Raw genomic sequence first — 15275 nt, 5'->3', positions numbered from 1 at the left:
CACATGCCGGAGACGCTTCCGCTTATCTGGTTACGGGAGACCGCGACCTGCGCCGCACTCAGGCATCGTCCCATTTCCACTTTTCTTGGTTCAAGCTGGCACACTTGAATAAGTTGGCATTTTGGGGGGTCTGAAACAAACACGGAGATAGGCTCAGGGTTAGGGTACCGTTGTTCACTGAATTGATGATGCAAGAGGGGTCATCTTGATTACAAGAGGGGCAGGAGTTGGACAGCACATCGTCTCTCAACTACCGTGCCGCAATGTCTAACATTCCCAACTACAGCACAAGTCTTCCTACTTTCAGGTTTTCTTCTCACCCACGAACCGCGGCAGAAACACGGGCTTCATGACCTAAACGAGGGATTTACCGGTGGTAATCCATCTGGTCCATAGCCTTGCATACATGCATGCATGCATACATACATAGCGACGCGGACTGAAAAACAACGTGGGTCGGCACATTTCGCGGAGCAACAGCCGGGCGCTATGAGATTCCAGAATGTGTAGATTGAATTCGAGAACGCCACCACGGCTTGTTCCAATGTATTCCGTCTATGCATCATCATGGTCGCTAAGATGTCGTCGGTACGGCAACAACAGGGTATGTTATGTACGATCGGGCTGTTATCTGCTATCATGCATCGGTCCTACCGTCGTACCCTGTATGCCTACCCCACTACTGCACGTTACAGTGTCAATCGATACCTCAATTGCTCAACTATTCGATCAATCACTCCAAGTATAGCAACATACAAATTGCAGCCGCACCCAGAACCGGGTACTCAGCTACCCGGCGGACCGTCGCTGCTACTTGCTCCTCAACATTAGATCAGCGGTCCTGCTGTCGTATCATAACCTTGACCTGGAAGTCCCTCGGTTTTACAAACCAGTAATTAGTCGTTTGCCAGTCCGCAGCCTGCAGGTGGGGGGCGAGAGAAAAATCAAAGTCGCGCACCAGCATGGGTATCAGCTTGGACATTTCCAGCTGCGAAATGTGTCGTCCAATGCAGGTTCGGGAGCCTAGACCAAACTATTGCCAGGCTGTTAGTTGCTGTCCACCAAAGGGAAGTAGAATGAAAAAAGGGTATGGATGATGAGTGGCGTTACGAGTGTGGAAACGAAGGATAAGGCAGTGGCGGCATGTGCCGAACAAGGTGACATACCGGCATCCAACTTCGCTCCATGAGACTCAGCTTCTCTTTGTCTGCATCGAGCCAGCGCTCAGGCCTGAAAATGTTGGCATCGGGGCCGAAAACTGACGTGTCGCGATGGGCGACCCAGGAGTTGATTCCGACGATAGTCTATCCAAGCTGTTAGCACGGCATACGCGAATTTGACATACACGGCAACTTACGCCCTCGGGAAAGAATCGATCACATATTGTCGCTCCTCCAGCGGGTACTACGCGCTCGAGCGGTAAGCCTGTGGCGGGATGCATTCGCAGCGCTTCCTTCATGACGGCTTGCAGGTAGGGCATATCCTGACTTTCCTTGAAGGTAATATAATGGCCAATCCTGCCCTCGCGTTGCCGCTCGTCAACCTCTTGGCGCAATGCCTCGAAGGTCTGTGGATTCTTGAGCATGTAGTAGAGGATTGCAGAGAGGCTGATGGCGGTAGTGTCTGAACCGGCGGTCATATTTGATACGCAGCCCATGGGAAGATGGGACATGCTGAAAGACTTGGGGTTATCTGCGTTCTTCTTGAAGAATTTTGTGAGGAAGTCCATGCTCGTCGTGCCCTGTTCAGCTCGGAGTTCATCGACGGGTATGGCCTTGGTCTGCTCCTGCTGATGCTCCGCAATACACTCTTGTGTGAATTTCATCACATACGCCCTTCCTGTTCCTTTGGGCCCAGCAAGAAAGTTCCTAACAGGAGCTAGGTATTTGTGTAGCCAGGAGTAAATGCCTGTAAGAGTGGCGTACCACAAGAGATCCTCGAGTGCCGCGAGAATACCACGGATATCCTCGCCTTTGTCCAAGAACCCGAGCCGTTTCGAAAACGTTATCATGCCAATGACATCGAAAGCATAACACTGAAGCCAATGTCCCATGTCGGCATACGCGCCCGCACTCGCTACCTCCTGGAGGCGCTGACTGAACAAATCCGCACATTCATCAACGTACGATTCGTAACTGACAAGCGAGGACATGGTATAAGCGCTCTGGTATTGGCGCCGGTTTTCGCTGTGTCGTGATATAGACTGGTCGGCAAACAGTGACCATTGGTCAGGATGTGGGTTCTGCCACGTTGCATACCACGAGGATTTGGGGAATTTGGCGCCATGGCCATAAATGATCTTTTGCGCGCTCGGCGAAGAGAAGGAGTAGCGGTTTGCACCGTAGCGAACTATCTCGCCTATGGTAGAAGTATAAGTATGAGTATCTAAGGAGCAGAAGTGCTAATGGAAGGGTGAAGCTCACCATGCTTCCTATGAAGCTCAAGGTTATCGTGTTCAAACGAACCTCTTTTCACTCGCCAGAGATACCATAAGTTCGTGAAACGCGCTACAACTGGACCCGGTACATCTCGCAATGGTGAGGAGACGGCTCTCAAGAACGGAAAGAGAATACGCGCAACAAGAGCCACAGCAGCTGCCCAAGCAAGGACCGTGAGATGCATTCTAGAAAACAATGTCGAGAGCAAACTATCGACAACGTCTTCCTCGCAATGGCGCGACGCATCTTGTGCGATTTGCTACACGTTTAAGTCCTTCCGAAAGTTCGATGTGCGGGGAAGCGATGACGCGCCGGAAGGCGGGTGCGGAATGTGGAGTGGAGCTTAGCATTGAATTGTAGGTAATTGGTTTCGTGCGAAGACCTCGTACGAACCATCAAACCTTGTGTTCATGCCTCTCCAAATATCTCATTTGTTTCGTAGTCGAAACAAGGCATACCGAGTCTCAATGCCGCGTGCGTAGGATCATCGTACAGAAAGTCGGGGTCGTACAGCCGAGGTGCAACACGCACTTTGCAGCCATCGTACATTGCGTGTGAATTGGATTGCCAATCAATCAGATGGATAACAAAATCACGTCCGAAGATGCATTCATAGATTCTACACCAGTTGAGAGTACGGGAAAGGACAGGATGCCGATTAGGTAGAGTAGGATCTCGATCATCGAAGATCTACGCGTCGTCTTACAATCTGGAACACCAAAATACACAACACTGCACTGACGGACTCCTCGCATCGCGTATCCACGTGGACCTACAGCTGCCTTCTGGTCGCAACTTACAAATGAAGACTGTCGTACTCAAGAAACATAAAATATTACACTATTTACACTACACACATCCCCACATTCCGACGACGGGATTTTGACCAGCCAGCCAAAACTTCGTAGAAACGATCTTTCGCGGCGGTACTCGGGTCAAACGAGACCGAACAGCTCGGTCCCTTCTTTGATTTGAACTGTTCTTCGGCAATGGAGGACGTCTGCAGTCTACTACAGGCTGTTCTAGAATGGTTTGTAGTGACCGTTGAGTTTCTCTTCTCAGTGATATTCCAACCAGGAAGAACAGCAGCTCGATACTGAGTAGATTCGTAATACAGCATCTCGCGCGGCGTACGATGGAAAGTCTTGCGGTGCACGTTGCTTGTTACTTTATGGTGCTTTGGATCTAGAAGACAAGTTGCCAAAGGTCAGTTAGTCGCTCGTTGTTCTCGCCTAGGCCACCATGAATGACGACACTGTCGTTGCCGGTCTCAGCCTTGACGACATCAGCATCGAACCAGCCGCGGGGGTCAGGGAAACCATCACTGCCTTCAGGGTGTAGCTGTGTCCACCATTTCTCGCTGATATCATATACCCAGACGTCCTTCAACATCTTGCCTGCGCCAGCGTGACCAAGCGACGAAGGATCATGTTCACCAAAGAGAGTGAGAAGCTTGTCCTTTCTAGCGAGCTTAACTGGTAGAAGCACGCAGACACTACGAGCCTCAGGCCCATCATTCCCATCGGCCTTGAACGTCTCGGTTGACCAGGTGTTGTTGGCTATATCAAATATATCGATACTACCACCCTGCTCGGTAGTGCCATCAAATCCGTTCATTCTGTAGAGTTTGCCCCCACTGTAAGCGATGGAAGTTCCTCCTCTATGGGGTGCTGGAGCATCAGGAGCTTGTGACCATGTACAATCATGGACGTTGAACATCCACAGATCTGAAAGGCGGCCACTCGCTGGACATCCGGCGTGGAGGAACAAAGTGTCCTTTCCATCACTAGTAGAACAGTGATAGCTGCGAGCTGGTGGATATGGGGCAGATGAATCAGCGGGCATGATCTTGGACCATGCTGAGCTTGCTAGGTCGAAGCACCACACTGCACCGTGCTCTTCTATAGGGGCCATGTCGATGCCACCTCGACCGGAGAAAAGACACATGTTGCCATTCAGTACAGCTGACGCACTTCCAACGCGGGGAGTGGGTGCTGAGGATATGGCTTTAGTTTCTAAGCTCTTTGCATCTGTGGCGTTGTTAGTGGTGCACCCTGATGGCCAACTAGCAACGAAAAGAAGGCCTACCAGGCTTGAGCGAAACGATATCGATTTTATCATCTATAGGCTCCCTTGGTTTCACCTCACCACCAAAGATGCAGACATGCTGATCGATAACGGAAAGGACTTGCGACGATCGGCGTAGTCGCTCGTCGTCGAGGAGGCGCTTCCAGGAGCCTTTGAGCGTACTGATGGGCATACTCACGGGCATGTTGGCAGATGGTGTGATATTCGCACTGGGATTGCAGTGACTCGCGAACAAGGGAATGCAATCTCCAGCTGCTCCTGCTGCTATTTATGCGAATCTAGAGCTAGATATTGCGTCATGCGCGGGTGGTAATACACTTGGTGTTTGCATTGCCTGGGCAGTGACAAGTCGAATCCACTAAGCAGGGGACACGCTAGACTGGGAGGGCACTAGCGTCGGATGCACGAGTGGATCGTCATGGCCTGGCTCCTTCCAAAAGTTCGCGACGCCTCAATCGCATTGTACACGCGAACCAATGCGACTCGACACGCCAACATGAGGCTTCGACTGACGGTGCAGAGAAACGGCCTCCCTGCCGCCAACGTCGTGTGGAGTGTGCCCGAGACCAACAGCACACAGGCATACACCGTCACGCGTCTGCTCGAAGACGTGAACCTCATCATCCCGCTCGAGGCAGAGCACTGGGGTCTGGAGCACTATGTCGTCGAGGTGGGCGGCTTCGAGTGTCTGCACTTTATGCCCGTGGCCCACGCGCTTAAGGAAGACGACCATGTCTCGTATGTGCTTCTTCATTCTGCATCTTGGTCGATACTAACACGTTGCCAGCATCCGCCCACTCATGACTGCCGAAGTACGCGCGCGCACCCTCACCGGCCGTGACCAAATCTCAGATGGAGGCCAGCACCTTGTCGACGGCGTTCCCTTTGGCCGGCCCTACCTGCGACAGCCTAATCGACCCGCCGTTCGCATACCGCCGCGCAAACGACGCCGACTGGACGACGTTCAGGCTGAGGACGATGCTCAGGCTGTCGGCCTGCTCACAGAACACGGAGACACAACCCAAGTGCGCGAACAACTCGCCATGCTCAACAACCACCAGCGGCCGGGAAGCCAAACATCGCCGTCGCAACGGGCAGCCAAATCAGTGCAGTTCAAGCAGCCAGAGATAGAAGCATTTGATGACAGCGAGGAAGACGATGATGACTTTGCTCCTGACGAGGCACAAGGCGAGACTTCATCTTCTGATGCGTCGGATTCCGACTCAGAATCAGAATCAGACGTAGACGTAGACGCAGTCGCAAAGTCGCATGGGTCATCTAGCGGTTCAGACACCTCAGATTCAGATTCAGATTCAGATACTTCGAGCGACAGCGATTCCGACTCCGACGATAGCGACGCAAGCTCCCCACCCGATGTCTTGTCATCCAAGGACGGTCGCAAGACCAGTCCAGATACACAGCATGTACCCCCTGGACAAGGTCTAAAAGCTACCAAGCTGAGGAACGCGCGACGTACAAAGGCTAACCGTCTGCGCAGCCTCAAAGCCTCGGGTAAGCTTCCTGAGAATGCAACACTCGCGGATCTGGCCGACTATGAACAAGGAAGATATGGTCAAACTGAAGAAGCGGAACATACACGGCCCTTCGCCAAGTCTCAAGGCAAGAGAAAACGGTTAGATGAAGACGAGCCGACAGAGGAGGTTGCCGACGATACAACAGAGCTTGAGCGAAGGAAACAAGATCTGATGGCCAAGGTTGGACAAAGTTCAGATGCGACAACACCGGCAGACGAGCCTATACAGTCAACGACTCCGGCTATAGAAGAGACAGAAGAATCACTTACCGCTCTGGCTGAAGAGACACAGCCAGCAAAGAAAGAGGCTCTCTCAAGAAGGTTGCGACCAGATACTCGTGCCATTGGTCGGATACTTGCTCGGCAGGCTGCACCTGTTCTCAGGAAGACCAAGGCGAAGGCAGTACCTGAAGAACCTTCGGAGCCCGAGGGTGCCTCTGATCCCGACTTTTGGAAGACACGGGTCAACCTCTCTGCATTCGAATGTTGGGAGGAAGATTTTGAGCTGAGCGCTCCGCCCTTCCCATTCCAACAGCACTGGGACCCAGCCAGCAAGCTTATGCGCGACAAAGCTGCAAAGAAGAAGCAGAAGAGGCGAAACTACGTGCTGCAGGAAGCAACGCCTGAAGAAGAGGAAGAGGAGGAAGAAAAGATCATACTAGACTATGACGATGCGCCAGCAACTAACCCCGACTCCGAGACCATACATGCAGCACTGGAAGACCAGTTACGTCAAGATCTTGCGATGGCTGCGCAGTCTGATCTACCACCGCTGCCTCAAGACATGAGCACGTTACCAGATCTCACCTCGTCCGACATGAAAGCCGGCGCCATTATCGCATGCAAATTCTTCACCGTCAATCCTGTCACCGTCACACCAGAGATTAGTGATTACAAAACAGCTATTGTTGAGCAAGAAGGCGATTCGGGACCTGGTGCTGGAACGATACAGCTAAAAATTGCTTTGCGCGACCTCCCGAAAAGGGAGAAGAAGTTCGATAGCAAAGGTAACCGCATCTACAACGCTGCCGACGCGCTTTTGATGGAAGAAGACGAAGAGGAAGAGGGCTTGTGGGAAGGCCAATTCGGCGAGCTTCTAGAAGCGAAGCTTGTGAAGGCTGCGTAGACAAAAGACGACACCAGGTATCAAAAGATGCTTGTTTGGCCATCTGCCTAGTACCACACATACATTTTCTACTTCATATCACCTTAACATGTTTCAATATACCCGGTTTCAGATACTCTTGACGCTTAATCATGTGAAGGGCCTGTGAACACGAAGAGGCGGATCGGTCTTCGGTCTCAGACCGGGGTGGCGCGATCTACAGTACCCCGCCAAACGTCATTCCCAACCCCTCTAGAAGCTGCAGGAGCTTCCAGCACCCGGCCCTACCCAAGTACTACGGGGTAAGTCACCAATACTGAACTTCTCGTATACACAAGGTCTTGGCCTGCAATTCCCATGTCTCACAAGCCTTCATTCGCGGTACAGCTACCATTGCGAGCGGGTTCTCCGTGCAGGGTTTTCCTCGGCACCACGAATCCAGGGTTTTAGTTTGCCCCTAAACAAACTTAACAACTGCCGCTGTGGGGTAGCTTCAGGATTAGGTGCGAATGGGTACATCATGCGATTATGCAGCGAACAAGCCGTGTACAAATTTTCGGCAGATGCATTTCAACTTTTCTGCTTACTGCTAAGCCTTTAGTCAAACTGCGATATTCTTGTGTTTGACAGACAAACCATTCGTTGTACAACAACTTCCATAACATAGCATACCATGTAAGCGTTGATCAAACAACAGTGCCGCAATACCCTGACCATCGCACAGAACTATACACAATGCCTCTTCCCACTGGTGTATACCGTGCCGACCACGTTGGCTCCTTCCTCCGCCCCAAAGCCGTCCTTGAAGCACGTACAAAAGCTGCCAACGGAGAGATTACCGCGGACGAACTCCGCAAAGTCGAAGACGAACATATCAACAACGTTGCAAAGCAGCAGATAGAAAATGGACTCCGATCTGTAACCGACGGCGAGTTCCGTCGCGCCTACTTCCACCTCGACTTCCTCAAGCACCTCGCTGGCATCGAGGAGAAGGGTCAGGTAGGAAACATTAGGCACAAGGATGGCTTCTCGCCCCCAACACTGGTGGTCAAAGGAAAGCTGGGCCACCCCGAGGCAATTCAAGTCAAGGACTTCGAGTTCCTCGAGCAAGCGATCAAGAACAATGGCGGAAACGCGAGCACAAAAGTGTGCATACCATCACCAACCATGGTGCACTTCCGCGGCGGTCGCGCTTCAATCGACATCTCCGCATACCCCGACCTAGACGTCTTCTTCGAAGACCTCGCGCGCGTATACCAAGAAGAGCTAGACAGCTTGTACAAGGCTGGCTGCCGCTTCGTCCAACTCGACGACACGAACCTCGCCTATCTCTGCGACCCCGATATGCGCAAAGCCGCCGAGCAAGAACGCAACGAAGACCTCAGCACCCTGCCCCGCAAATACGCCGAGCTCATCAACAAAGCCATCGAGAAGCGACCTTCAGACATGAAGATCGGCATCCATCTCTGCCGCGGCAACTATCGCTCCAAGTGGTTTGCCTCCGGTGGCTACGAGCCCGTCTCCGAGGTTCTCTTCAAGGAACTGAACGTCGACGCGTATTTCCTCGAGTACGACGATGCGCGATCTGGCGACTTCTCTCCATTGCGCCATCTGCCGGAACATAAAGTTGTTGTGCTCGGTGTTATGAGTAGTAAGAAGAATACTCTGGATGACAAGGATGAAATCATCCAGAGGCTACATGAGGCGGCGAAGATTGCGCCAAAGGGTCTAGACCAGCTGTGTGTGAGCCACCAGTGTGGTTTCAGCTCTACGGCTGAGGGCAACGAGTTGACGGAAGAAGAGCAGTGGGCCAAGGTCAGACTGAGTGTCGAGATCGCTAAGCAGGTCTGGGGTGATGATATCAGCAAGTAATGTGTAAACTTAGGGCTAATAGACAGCTCTCACAGATTGGCTCAAGGAGAGGAGGTGTATTTGAGAGGTGCTAGTACTTGCTGGGGATAAATTCCAGAGGAGTTGAGGCGAAAGCATGAGCACGAAATTCATGTAGAGGTAGTCTGATCTGGTCTCAACGACCTGTCCATGTATGTATTACGAAGTTACGGTTCAACCCAACAATATCCAATGTATCAAATATAAGTGCATTTCCATGCAGTTTTTACCATCAGAAATATATGAGAGTATGAACGTCAAGGTAGCAGGCTTCTTGCTAGTTCTGCCGAAGACATCAACAAGGTTGTCGATGCGGGTGCCGTTGTAGAGCCCTCCTGCCAACTACAAAGGCCCGATCAGGAAGGGTATTACCACAGCTATTGCAGAGCATCTTACGGCTACCTGTTCATAGAATACCTTTGAGGTCGTCTCTACTTTGAGTTCCGGTGTCTTTCCAGCTCTCTAGCATATCTCTGGAGAGAATCCTCCTTAGCAACAAGGACGCTCGCTACTTTGACCCCAGTCATATTGCCTAACACCTGGCATATAAGTCCAAAGCAACGAAATTGAAAGTGTCGTGGTCCGACATACTACGAAGTCTGTCTTTTCAAAAGTCCATGTTTTTGAGTTGGTTTGGGAGATTTCAAGATGTCAGATTTCAGGTAATCTTCCCAATGACTGGTAGGTCGATTTCAATGATTCATTCGTCAGATTTCGGCGTGTTTCTCCAAAGGAATTACCATGTTTTTTGTGTGGTCGATAGACCTCCAGAGTGGGTTCTCACTTGTATACAGGTCGAAAAGCCTCAGCGATTGTAGAAGTTTATATGAGTGGGACATAATATGCCCAGAGAGGACATCTTCTCAGCTGTGACATATCAGAAGCTCAGGTATGCGTTGACATTCATGTATTTCGATATCGATAGTGGTGGAATAGCTTCCGATAGATCAGAATGGTTCTGGTTCATATTTTGGACGTGAGCTCCAATCTCAAGGTTCTCCGTAGTCTTTGCCCCAAGACTTGGGGTTCATGAAGACGGCTTTGCTGATATGATATTAGAACTCTGACAGCGGCTCCTCAAACCGCATCTGCCTCCGTTATGAAGGCCTTCCATTGAGAAATGGATGGATGTTACACTATCAGGAAGACCAGACAACTCCAATACTTCTAAAATGCTAGTCTATTCACTGATGATGAATTTCCTGTAACAGAACTGTCATTCCGATTGAACGATCAGCATCTGGTAATGAAAAGAATACTGAGCTATCATATGTGCGGCATCACCCGATCTCACAGTGCTATGCTTGTTCTCGCAGTATATGAATGATTTGTGATCGTCCACCATATTTGGTTTTTTGAAATAGCACAAACGTATAGTCGCTATTCGCTTGCGGGAGGCAAAGATGGTAGACAGGTGTCGAAATAGCTCGAGCAGTAATTGAGTAAGCTCAGACTCTAGTTTGTGGACACCATATCAAATACTTGCAGCCAAATTAGGCCGAGGCAGAGTTTTCTGCATATAGACCGCAGCGATACGGTCTTTGTTATCATATGAATACTTTCTGTCCCTAAGGATATTCGATGTCCGTCCAGGAAGCGACATACCCGACTGAGAAGCTCTACAAGAATCTCTACAGGAAGCTAGATCAATTCCACCCCCAAGTTTTCTGTCATGGTCTTATTTGAGCGGTTTTCGTATACATACTGTTAGAGGACTAGTAAAGCGATCTCAACCGCGGAGAACCCTGGGAAAGTGATGCTAGGACTGAGTAAAAAGCCATACAGATATAGTTAAATACTAAAGCAGAAGCCTGAGGCAACAAGCCCGTCTTTGCAAATGAAACAACAGTTCAGCTACATGAGACGTAATGTGATTACCTGTTAAGCCATAGCGCTTACTTCAAGGTTGCTGACCAGTCAATCACGTAACACAAGGATGAGATCTCTAGACTCACTTATCTGCAGCAAATTGATTTCCATTCATATCTTAACGAACGCTTATAAATATGAGGTAATGATTGGAACAAGTAACATGTTGTGGTAGTGGGAATGGGGGGTGTGGAAGAGTAGAAGGAGAGGCGGAACGAACATCTTTGATGACTTCATTGCACTACATTGGACGGGTGAAATAGTTGATCTGCATGAATTGGCCCTACATTCTTCACATGATATGAGGAGGTTACGTGTCTTTGTATCGTATCCTTGAAGCACATTCCAGTATCGAAAAGTGTGCATGAGGAACTTAGACAGTAGCCTGACTGGCTGCAAAGTATGCTTGAAAGATCAGGCAACAGAAGATCTGTTGTAACCATGCTAGTATATGTTGCGACAGACATTGCTTTACATTGACTATATAACTGACTGTCTAAGAGTGCAGTGCTCAAACGAAAATGTACAAGTAAGTGGTAATGATCGTCTAGGACCTTATGGACCCCACATCATATGACGACAGTCTTTCACAACCCCATCGTCACCTTGTTCACAGCTACCTCCCCTGTTGTGTACCGTCTGAACTGCTTTTCTCTGATGTAGCACCTTTTTAAGCAGCGGCGGCGATCTCGCGGCGTGCGAACCTGAGGCTGCGCTTTGCCTTTAGCTTAGTGCTAACACCACTGTAGCTGTTGATGCATATGGTCAAGGTTCCGTCGAGAGAGTTCGCTTGGTTCTGCAAGTCAGAAGCACGTGACTCAACGGTATCGATCAACATAAATGCGATAGTCTGTAGATAGCCGTTAGCAAGTGCGAATATAATCGTTGGGGATAGTATCCAGAGAAACATGGGAGATTGGGAAAAGGACTCACATCAACAACACTCTCGACTTGTCTGAGCACAGCTGCTACGGGCTGGCCAATGAACGGAACAGTAGTGAACAATCCAGCCTTTCCGATGAGTATGTTGAGCAGAGCCTGGTGGACACGGACAAACTATTTTTGATCGTCAGTCATTTTATCATCCAGAAGGCGCTTGTAGTACTGACTTCGCGGAAGGCGTCAAAGATAGCATCAGAATCAGCACCGGCTGGAACAGGAGGCATTCCTTGCATCTGGCTGATAGCAGTGGTGGCTGTGGACACAATGTCGGTAAAGCCCGCGATGATCTGGGGAAACGGTCCCTGGCCAACGACAATCAAAGGACCATTCATGATAGTGATGCTCTGAGCTGGTGCCTGGAGCGCCTGGCTCTTCTGAGTCACCGTCCGGATGTTGGAGACAACCTGAGCAGGCGTAATCTGAGCAGCGATAGGGACAGAGAGAGCCACAGCAGCAGTAAAGAAGTTGCGGAATGAGACCATGTTTGCGGTGATTGATGGCTAGAAGACCGGTATCTGATGCTTAAACGATGAGGATCGAGGAGTAGTGATTGCAGAGATGAAGCTGTGCGATGACTTCTAACGATGAAGGGCGGCAGCATCTTTATACACGGTGCAAGATGCAGCTAAGCTCAAGCTCTCGGAGTGAATACTTTCCACCACCCTGTGAGGTGACTAGATCTGCTGATCCTCCTATACAGGACATTGAGATGCCAATCAGACCTATTGCCAAAAGGCTAGGCGATGCAGAGTGCGCTACTGTCGAAAAGAATAAAGTTCAATGATAGATGAAGTCTTGTACTATAATCCACCTTGGCTTGACCGCTTTCACCCTAATCTCCAGTGCATTGCACCTTTTTCCTTTCCATTGTTGGAGCTCCGTGGCAGTGTCACAGCTTGTGCCGATATAACGAGCGTACCACATCAAGATTCCTTTACGGCATCTCCAATACATATTCTTCTCTTCAGTATCGTAGTTGGTGTCAGTTCACAGTGATCAGTATAAAGTCCGACCAGACTAGTCCCTGTTAGAGAGATCTACCAGAATCCATCACCGAGTGGAGCTTCTGCGGCTAAATCGATACAAGGGATTGACATCTTCGAGCTCCACTTTCCTTGTCCAGTCCATGAGCAACACCCGGTTATGAACATAGAGAGAACGCATGCTGGGTATACAGCACTAACGCATCCTAGGGCTCGCAATGGCAATTGGCGTCCAAGTTCACAGTGGAGGCTTAAGGCTTGCCAATCATTTTCCAAATGTCTCTTGCCAAGATATTTGTATTGCCGTAGTACAGTAGATCACTACTCTGTATGTGCGAGTCTCTCTTGTCGACCTGCGTCAGTTCAGCTGAGGTGGCCCATTTGGTGCCGCTTTGTTGTCAAATGCCGCCAAAAAGGGTGTGGTAGTGCCGTAGCGGTGCGGCTCGTCGATCTTACCCGTGGACCGGGTACTGCCGCTGAATATGCACGATCAGGCACGCAGTCCCTCCACTCACAAATGCCGGCGCACCAAGCTAGCGATAGAGCAAATCTGCCAAGCCATAATCACGTCTGCTTTTTCGCTGTTCGGGGCAGCCGGGACCGATGTCTGGACCACGTGTATACCGGGGTAGTAAGTCACCCGTATTTATTAATCTCACGGCGTGCACCGGTATACATACTACTACTCCGAAAAAGGAGAATGCGACATGTTCATTTACGTGCACGCGGTCCGCCAGAAGCAATAACAAAAGGTCCGATAAATGTGACGTTTCTTTTGATCCAGTCGAGCCTCGGAAGGCAGCGGAGGTCCCTGGTCGCCTGAATCGCGCTTCAGCCGATCTTGGCCGTACCTGTGTCATACAACTACTGATTCACTTCGGCGAAGAACAAAGAGGAGTCAGTGCCTTGGCTCAGACTGCTACCTGGGTACTCACGGTTGTCGTTGAACCCTTAATTCGGCAACTCCACTTCGCTCGTCGCTGCTTATTTGTTGCAATGCCACGACGTCTATTAGAATACCCAAGTAGTGACTTACGAAGAGGATCCGTATGACACCATTGACAAAGAACCTCAATAGGTGTGCGCTGGCTGACTTGATCTTGCGCTAAACTGAGCAATGCTAGTATCGTAGCTTTGGCACATTACCCAGGCTTCTGATGTGCCCCAGTAATCATCTCTAGGACGCAACAATAGCGGAGAAGCTTAACAGCTGGTAGCTAGCAAGTAGCCGAGTGATTGGGCACCTGCTAACCGCAGCCAGGTATTTGGCCCGTGGTTTCTTACCTGTCCGCCGCTGCAACCAACCTTGTATGCTACCAAACTTCCCTTCATTAGCAAAGAAACCAAAGGGAAAAAGCATATCGTGACAATCTCCACCAGTGAAAATAAAGACACCGGCTATTCGGTACGATCTGCACCGTAACGCAGTGCAACATACACGTGCCTAAGCGAAGGGTCTTCTTACTTGACGCTAGACTCCAGGTTCTGGCACTATAGAGAACCTGGCATCGTGAGCTTCATGTTGTCTTGGATCAAGCCGAACGCTCTGATCACTATTTAGCCACGCACAACATATCTTAGTAGCTTCATGTCAGAGATGACGCCAATACGGCCTCGGGGCCGTCCCATTCTACTAAGCTCTTACCGTGATCCTTCCACCGATCACCTCATTTGACCTGAGTATGAGTACTCTCCGCGGGTTTCAGTTATTAGCTACACGCATAAACCGTCACCACTGTCTGCTCCAAGCTAGAACTCCACCTCGCCATTAGTGCCTCAACAAGACTCAAGCGAAGACCAGAGACAAAGCATTCCTCAAGCGACGACGCCACAGCGTCATCACATGTTCACGCCCACGAACAGCAATGTAACAGTGTGACGTATCCTAAAACGCTTAAGAGTGAGACATTTTCTGTGTAACGACATATACCACTATGGGTGCTTTTACCTATCCAAAGAACTAGCAAGCCACCACGTATGGATGTTTGACCTAGGCTAGTTCCCTAGCCAACCAAATGTACAGGTTGTCACCTTCTACATATAGTCTCGCGGCTTACTCCCATCCTTTGTTTTTTCTGCTTTCTACTATCAGATGATGAGGTTACATAGCTCCAGTGAGTACCACAATACGATATGAGATAACCGGGCAGCTTTTCGCAGTGACGACAAAGTGGCAACTTGCAGGTGGGTGCTGCTTATGCACCTTGTTTGAGGGCATCTTAGAAGCTGTATGGAGCAATAGTATAATCTAGTCACCTTTGACTGTGGTCGGTAGCTATAGGGGAAAGCTCACCAGATCAAGTGGAAGAATGAATATGGGCAGGTATGAGCTGGAAGTGCCATACGAGGGTGATAACATACTGTTGGGCATCTGCAAGCGTCACCGTCAACGAGCTATGACACCACCGGCCTCTCATAACAAGGTC

The 15275-nt window shown here is 50.1% G+C and overlaps 5 protein-coding genes across 5 annotated transcripts; 2 read left to right on the top strand and 3 right to left on the bottom strand.

The window, feature by feature from the left end:
• Positions 1 to 832: 832 nt before the first annotated feature.
• AA0111_g3994 (hypothetical protein) lies at positions 833 to 2152 on the bottom strand (the record flags this gene model as incomplete). Its single annotated transcript, XM_028649942.1, has 3 exons — positions 833 to 1033; positions 1167 to 1304; positions 1358 to 2152. 3 exons carry the CDS (start codon positions 2150 to 2152, stop codon positions 833 to 835), a joined length of 1134 nt encoding a protein of 377 aa, XP_028508268.1.
• A 1471-nt stretch (positions 2153 to 3623) lies between these two features.
• Positions 3624 to 4710, bottom strand: AA0111_g3993 (hypothetical protein; the record flags this gene model as incomplete). Its single annotated transcript, XM_028649941.1, has 2 exons — positions 3624 to 4468; positions 4527 to 4710. 2 exons carry the CDS (start codon positions 4708 to 4710, stop codon positions 3624 to 3626), a joined length of 1029 nt encoding a protein of 342 aa, XP_028508273.1.
• Positions 4711 to 5022: 312 nt separating this feature from the next.
• AA0111_g3992 (hypothetical protein) lies at positions 5023 to 7186 on the top strand (the record flags this gene model as incomplete). Its single annotated transcript, XM_028649940.1, has 2 exons — positions 5023 to 5264; positions 5314 to 7186. The coding sequence occupies 2 exons, from the start codon at positions 5023 to 5025 to the stop codon at positions 7184 to 7186; spliced, it is 2115 nt and encodes a 704-aa protein (XP_028508274.1).
• A 714-nt stretch (positions 7187 to 7900) lies between these two features.
• Positions 7901 to 9037, top strand: AA0111_g3991 (hypothetical protein; the record flags this gene model as incomplete). The annotated part of the gene is made up of 1 exon (XM_028649939.1): positions 7901 to 9037. One exon carries the CDS (start codon positions 7901 to 7903, stop codon positions 9035 to 9037), a length of 1137 nt encoding a protein of 378 aa, XP_028508271.1.
• A 2557-nt stretch (positions 9038 to 11594) lies between these two features.
• On the bottom strand, positions 11595 to 12348 carry AA0111_g3990 (hypothetical protein; the record flags this gene model as incomplete). Its single annotated transcript, XM_028649938.1, has 3 exons — positions 11595 to 11774; positions 11858 to 11980; positions 12034 to 12348. 3 exons carry the CDS (start codon positions 12346 to 12348, stop codon positions 11595 to 11597), a joined length of 618 nt encoding a protein of 205 aa, XP_028508272.1.
• Between the last annotated feature and the right edge of the window lie 2927 nt (positions 12349 to 15275).

The sequence above is a fragment of the Alternaria arborescens genome, assembly GCF_004154835.1.
Source record: "Alternaria arborescens strain FERA 675 chromosome Unknown contig_7, whole genome shotgun sequence".
Lineage (NCBI taxonomy): Eukaryota > Fungi > Ascomycota > Dothideomycetes > Pleosporales > Pleosporaceae > Alternaria > Alternaria arborescens.
This window is presented reverse-complemented; position numbering and strand designations above follow the sequence as displayed.